Source organism: Sorex fumeus, unplaced genomic scaffold (assembly GCF_029834395.1).
Source record: "Sorex fumeus unplaced genomic scaffold, SorFum_2.1 ptg000014l, whole genome shotgun sequence".
Classification (NCBI taxonomy): Eukaryota; Metazoa; Chordata; class Mammalia; order Eulipotyphla; family Soricidae; genus Sorex; species Sorex fumeus.
The window spans coordinates 34,504,638-34,511,930 of NW_026606071.1; the positions used below are offsets into that span (position 1 = coordinate 34,504,638).

The 7,293-nt window shown below is 45.8% G+C and overlaps 1 protein-coding gene across 1 annotated transcript in view; it reads right to left on the bottom strand.

Moving 5' to 3' along the window:
- The window catches only part of MARCHF4 (membrane associated ring-CH-type finger 4), a 126,562-nt gene extending 119,498 nt beyond the window's left edge, over window positions 1–7,064 (bottom strand). Inside the window, exon 1 of the mRNA XM_056111783.1 lies at window positions 6,061–7,064. Coding sequence (XP_055967758.1) covers window positions 6,061–6,576 — 516 coding nt within the window. The 5' untranslated portion in view covers window positions 6,577–7,064. The remainder of the gene's footprint in view (window positions 1–6,060) is intronic.
- Between the last annotated feature and the right edge of the window lie 229 nt (window positions 7,065–7,293).

The following is a 7,293-nucleotide window of genomic DNA, read 5'->3' on the forward strand; positions in this document are numbered from 1 at the left end:
CCTTGCTATAGAGGTCTCCATTCTGTCTCTTCTCTGGTCACACTCTCCCCACAGGGTAAGAAATATGCAGGTTTGGGCCAGAGAGAGTACAGAGGGTAGGGCATTGCCTTGCATACAGCTGATCTGGGTCTGACTCAAGAATCCCATATGGTCCCCTGAGCGGTCCCAGGAGTAAAGAGCCAGGAGTAACCCCTGAGCATAGCCATATGAGACCCCAAAACAAAACAAAAATGGAATTTGCAGGTTTAAGAAGACATACATCTTCTAGAACATTCTCTTCCTGGGATTCCTGTGTAGTCAGCTATGAGTCAGCTATGGGAATTGCAGGTTCTTTTCTACAGGATCAAAGGAAGATGAACAAAGAACAGCTGTTAGAGGTAGTGATAACAGACTTTGGACATACCCACTTGAGTGCTCATACACGTGTTTAAGCTTTTTGTGGTATTAGATGGAGCCAGAAAAAAAAAAAAAGAAAAGAAAACAGAGTGGCCTGTGGGCTAGCTCCATGATGATGTCTATTACCCATCATGTATGAAATACTTTCTGGGTCAGATAAGCCTATTAGGATAGAACAAAATTCAGGGGAATCTAAAAGTTCTAAATTCAACCCTGTTTTCCAGTTGTTTGGAAATAGATTTATCAGGATAGGAGAATAAAATGTGTTTTGGACAGCTTGCTGTTTTTCTTACCTTTAATTACTTTGGCCTGAGGTGTGTAATTTCTTTCTTTTGCTTCATGGAGCTCCCTTCCTCTCTCTCTCTCTCTCTCTCTCTCTCTCTCTCTCTCTCTCTCTCTCTCTCTTTCTGTAGAAGCCTTCATTTACTCTTGAATGCACTACCATATCTCTTTCCTCTTTTAATACAATTTATTTGTTTCACTAATTTATATGTTTATAAATTATAAGTGCCTGAAAGATAGTGCAGAAGGTAAGACCTTGCAGCCTGCCAATCCCAGTTTGATCGCCAGCACAATATACTCTCGTGATCACTACCAGGAATCACTTATGAGCACAAGGCCAAAAATAGCATCTGAGCACCACTGGGTATAGTCTCCAATCTCCCAAAACAATCAATAAAAGATAAAACAAAATAGAGATTTGGGAATATGGAATATGCCTGCTCTAAGGCCATAACTGTTAGGATGGGCCCACTGTGTGTGAAGATACAAATTAAATAATCACACAAAGAACAAAGGATTGGATTTAGAGTTAAGAAGATTAAGTATACTTTCTGGCTCATTCCTCAAATGCTCTACCTGATCCACATTCACAGACTTGCCACATAATGGGGCCTGTAGGTTCCCCTAAAGCTACAAAACTCTTCTTTGACTCCCTTTCCCCCAACCCCACCCAAGCCCCAAACTCTTATTAAAATATTCCACACTGCTATTTCCCTTTCTCAAAATTGAGCTGTAGGAGAGTGAACCGAAAAAGGAAGAGAGACTGAGTCTGTTAAGCTATTCTAGACACATTTCCTCTTTGTCTGTGTCCAAAACAGGTCCCATGATGGCTTTTCTCTTGGTCCCCACCTCCATAGCTGAGCTTCCTCCTTGTTGAGGCATCCAAGTGTCTCATGTCTCTCCTCCTGCCAGCTCTTTTACTCCAGCCTGGCAGCCTAAATCTATTTTCACTGAACTTCAAGAACCATGAAGAAGCCATCTCTGACTAACTGGGGAAAAGATAGCGTATTCCTCCACTTGTCTTTCTCCAAAGGTGCTCCCTGTACTCACAGCTTTTAAACATCCAGCTCTTTCTTGTGCCCATATGACTGTAGTTCACCTCCAACTCAGTGTCTGTCTTTCTCTGCCCCTCTGATGGCTGGGTTAGATTGTGAAACTCTCAGAGTTCCACACTCTCCTTTCTGTCCAGGCCCTGCTCAGTGGAGCTGCAGACACAAATAGGCACTTTGTAAAAACCTTTGAACATGGAAACACAGGAGCAGCACTCTGCCTGCAGAGGAGCATTAAGTGCACAGAAAGCAATCTCCTTCTGCAGCTTGAGAACCAGCCACACTATTTCTTGTTGGTGAAGCAGAGGAAGCACTCCTTTCCTTATGTGACAGCAGCAATGCAATAAGGTGGCAGCACTGTTCTCATTTGATGGGTGTGTGATGCTCAGAAAAAAAAAAAAAAGAAACTCAAGCAACGGGACTATTGTGAGGCACAGAGAGACTGTGTACTGGACTCAGTCCTAAAACTAGGGCTAACTGGCTCTGGAGATCTTAACCTACCCATCATGGCACATTTTTCCTCGTAGTGAATAAGAGCACCTTAAGCCAAAATTGGTGAGGAAGAGGTTTCCAGCTGCACTCCTGTCCCACCCTCTCATGGTTTCTTGAGCCCTGTACAAGCCCAGTGAGTGACAGAGAGAAAAGTGTTCCCCTGATTTCAGTAAGGAGCCAAGTTTACTCTCAAGCATTTGCTTATGCCTCATTCCTCTCCCTCCTCCTATCTTCTCTTCTCAAACATGTTAAACATTTTCACACTTAGGTCTTGGAACTTGCAATTTGCTCTTCTTCTAGATCTACGCATAGCTTGGTCCTTATGACTTAGGTAACAGCTCCAATGGCACATTCTTCGGAAGGCTAGTCCTATACTCTCTCCGATGCCGTAGAATCTTTTCCAAACCCTTCCCTTTCATTCTTGTCTAGACCAATTTCCTGTGTTCCTTTCAACGTGGCATTGAACGAGTGGCACTTTACTAGTTTACTTGTCTCACTACAAATGTCAGCTTCAGGAGAAGAGAGACCTTATGTGTTGTGTTCACTCCTGGATTAAACAGTCCCCACTGCCTGAAACAGCAGCTGGCACACTGTAGGTGTCCAATAAACATTTGTTAAATAAATGCATAAGTGAATGAATACATGCGACATCCTTTGTAGGCATGTGCAAAGGTAGCACTGGCTGCACCCTCCAGTTGCCACTCACCATATTTATTACAAGCCCTTGAAAGGAAAAAAAAAACCCCAAATCTTTATTTTTGGCAGCCTTTCAGTCCTTAGAGCAGTGGTGAATGACTGGGGATGGGGGAGCTGTTCAGTTCCTTTGTTTGGGCAGAAAATGAGGAATCCAAGGAACATAGAGAAAAGAACAAGACCTTGAAACTACTGAGGTTGCAGACAGTGCATCTCTCATGGCCAAGTGTGGACAACTGCTGGACAGCTCTCTCCTTGAAAAGATCAAAATACTGAATTCTCTTCCCCATCCCTATCCCTCCTCTCTTCCCACACCCCCTTCTATAGAGAGTTTCTCTCTTCTGCTTCTTTTGTCTCCATTCCTCTTTGAAATTATGTAAAGAAAAATGAGTGGTGTGTGGAGAAATGTATCCTCCACAGATCCACATATATCCAATGTTACTCTTATTGCCACAATACCAATGCCACTATATTTAAATCTCCTGGCTTCTGCACAGACAAAGCAAACTCCCTAAATATAGCAATCATATACATAAAGTTCTTGATTTTATCCAATCTTAATTCTGACATAACTCCCTGTCCCTCCCTCCCACATAACAATAGAACCAATTGCTTTATTGGAGTTAACTTTTTTATTCAGTGCTATATTTATGAAACATGATGAAAATGATGAACAAGAAAGGAAAGCTCTAACCTCTAAGCCATTATATTTTGATCACTTTCAAAGCATTTCCCTCCCCCCCCCCCCACTCATCACCTTCTGCATCCTCCCAATATGTTCATCAAGAAACAGGGGGATATAGTAGGAGTTGTTGCTTATAAGGCACAGACATGAGAAAGTTACCCTGGGGGCAAAGAGACAGTACAGGGAGCAGGGCACTTACTTTGCATATGGACAAACTAGGTTCAATCTCTGGCATTTTATATGGTTCCTCTGATCAGTGCTGGGAGTAATTTTTGAGTGCAAAACCAGGAGTAACCCCTGAATATCAGTGGGTGTGGCCCAAGACAAAAAAAGAAAAAAAAGGAAGGAAGGAAGGAAGGAAGGAAGGAAGGAAGGAAGGAAGGAAGGAGAGAGGGAGGAGGAGGTAGGGAGGGCGGGTGGGAAGGAGGAAGGGAAGGATGGGAGAGAGAGAGAGGGAGACAGAGAGAGAGAGAGAGAGAGAGAGAGAGAGAGAGAGAGAGAGAGCAAGAAAGCAAACCAAAGGTCCAAAGCAATTTGATAAAGTTCACACAGCAAGTGAAATTCCATGCAGAACAATCTGCAGTTTCTGCCATTTTCTGGAGACAAGGGTGCTCTTGCTAAAAAAGCTGACCTCCCAGCAGCCCCTGTGACATGCAGACCTGAACCAGTTCATATGATAGAAGAAAGAGTTTTAGAGGTAAGAAAGATCCATCATTGTTCTTTTGCAAAGGACAAGGGCCCTTGATGTGCTAAAATATGACCAGGATCACCCCAAACTGCAGGACCCTTTGTCGGGCCTCTCTCATCCAAGACACTCTGTCTTGTGTTTCATCTGGAGGTCCAATGTGTGTGTGTGGGGGGGGGGGTGTTAAAGAAAATGCATCAAGCCTGTACTCTGACCTCTTGCCTGAACTAAAGGCAAAACTTCATTTGAGACTTAAGGGAATCATAGTCAAAAAGAGAAGGGGCCCCATCCCAGCATTTTGAGATAGTCACACTAAGATCTGTGTCACCTCATCTCATAATGTCCAGACTGTGACTCCAGACATCCTCTATCCCTGAAGGTATTTGTCATCTCAGTAAAAATGGAGTGCATAAAGATGCCTGCTGAGCCTGCCTCTCACAGAGCAAGTTCTCAGCAATAGTCAGAGCCCCGGCGACTATCCACACAGCATCCTACTATCTAACCACTTGTGCAGGGAGCACCCAGAAGAGTTTGCTACACCTCTGGGAAATTACTGTGCAAGTGGTTGATATGACCACATATTCCAGTCAAGTTTGCAATTGGATCTTTCTTCTCCTAGCTAGATCTGATATTAACTAGATCTGATATTCTTTTTCCATTTTTTTTTTTGTTTGAAGCCCACTCCCAAAGGAGATTAGGACTTATTCCTGGCTCTATGGTCAAATATCACTCTTGATGTTGCTCAGGGGATCATATGGGGTTTTAGGGATTGAACCCAAATTGGCTGTGTGCAAGGAAAGCACCCTATCCATTATACTATCACTCCAGCCCCTAGATCAGACTTTCAGGTGAACCTATTATAGCTGAGGTTCTTTAGAAGTAAGTTTCTATCCTACCAAGCACTGAAGACACCACATTAGAGGAAAAAGCTAGAAGGGGTGGGGTGAGTGTCTGTGAAAGTCTGAGGGATAGGAAAAACCCTCAGACTTGGGAAGTTTCTGGTTTATGAGGGTCTTAACTTTCCCTATCCTGAATGGAGAAAGTTTGAGGGACACTGCAAATTGGTGTGCTAGAACAGCAAAGGAGAAGGTCAATACACCAGACTCCCTACTCCCTTCTCCATGTCATTTAATCCCACTCTCACCCTACTGCCTGTTTTGTGCCTAAGAAACTCTTGAGCCCACCAATCTGAGCCTGAGCAAACTGGATAGTCTTCTTGAGCCTTTTCCTCCTCAACTCCAAACACTCACTGCTGAGGATATACAGATAATTGTTGGAAGGCATGCTTTCAAAGTGAAGGAAAATGCTTATTGGGCTTCACTCTATGAAAACAGAGAAAGAGACTGAGATTTCCACATACTTGGAAAAGAAAAACTATCCAAACAGAATTAACAACAGACTGAGCAAAATATCACTGACAACAAATCACAGCACAGGGCCACAGCATAAACGAACCATCAAGTTCCCTCATTTTGTCATCTCTGACTTCTGGATCTCCTATTTTCAGGATGCGTATGGAATTCAAGGGTGGAATTAAAAGACTTTGGCATTGAAAGGCAAATGTAAAATCAAAGATACAGCTGAGCCCCAGGCTCCATCAAGAACCAGTCATCTCTTGGACAAACTTAAACGCAAGAAGCTTCATTGAGGAGCTCTTACCACACAGAGCCTTGCACTACTAGAAGGGCTCCCTGGGGGGCAGCGGTCGAGTTCGAATCTATAAGAACTGGAGACACCACAGGGAAGCAGAAGAAGGGAAAGGCGAAAGACAGTCTCACCTGTTCTGGCCCCTGGAAGCAGATGCGACAGAGCGGGGTCCTCATGCCACTGTCCAGGCTGCTGCCCAGTGAGTAGCGATCCTCAGCCTTCCCCTTACAGAAGTCATCTGAGGAGGCACTGCTGAGCAGCAAGGCAGGTGGCTCTGTGGCTGGGCCACCCCAGTCATCTTCCACAGAAGAAGGTGGCAAAAGTGATGGAGGGGGCAGAGGAGGGGTCTCTCTGCCTGTTCCTTCTCGAGGACCCCTCCAGCTTGCCCACCCCCCGGCGCCCAGAGCCGGAAGGGTGTTGTTGTTGGCCGCCAACCCGGGGGGCTGGGGGTCCCCGTGCATGGGCAGGGGCGCTGGAGGAGGGGGGCGCCGCAGTAGGAAAACCTTCAGGTCATTGAAGAGCATGCGGCAGCGGCACTTGAGGAGACCTTGGTGGCGGAACATCTGGGGAGCTGGGGCTCGCAGTCCACAACAGCACCAGGCACAACAGCAGCACCACCAGAGCAGCCCACTCAGGGGCATCAGCATGTGCCCAGTCGAAGCAGAGAGCCCGGGAGGGGCAGCTGGAGTCTGTGCTGAGGAAGATAGGATGCTTTGGGGAGGTCCACAGCAAATCCAAATGGGAGGTGTGGGGTGGGGGAGGGGAGTTTGCTTTCTCACTGGCTTCTTCCGATGGACTTCCAAGTAGCCACCAGATGACCCCAGGACTGAGAACTGAGTCACTGATTCTGAAGTCTACCTGGTAAACCCCAGGCCCCACCAAAATGGTTTCTTGTCTCCTTGCACCCCTACCTCAGCTTCAGACTTCACACAGGGTGTCTACTTTCTGCCTTTTAGCTGTGGGTCCCGTTATGGGGCAAGGGGAGAGCAAATGAAAAAAAAAATGTGGAGGATGGGCTCTTCTGGGGCCTTCAGATGAAAAAAATCTAATTGTTAGAAAGTTCCCCAGGAGAGGGTTATTGAGTTTTCTCCAATCCGTCAGCCGTGGGAAATCTCTTGTATAGTGGAAGGGGTGGAGGAAAAGGTGGGGGACATTAGAAATAAAAATTTGGAGGAGATGGAGCTGGGTTTCGGCCAACTAGCTCAGTCAAGAACTGAGGTTGCTTGTGCAAGCAGGAGAAGGTAGTTTTCCTGGGATCAAAGGAGACTGGGGATGGAGGTGGGAGTCAGCTGGGGAGGAGAAGTCTGGGGGAAGTTTCGATTCTCCTGGGCAGAAAAAAAGACTGGGGCAATGAACCCCCCAGC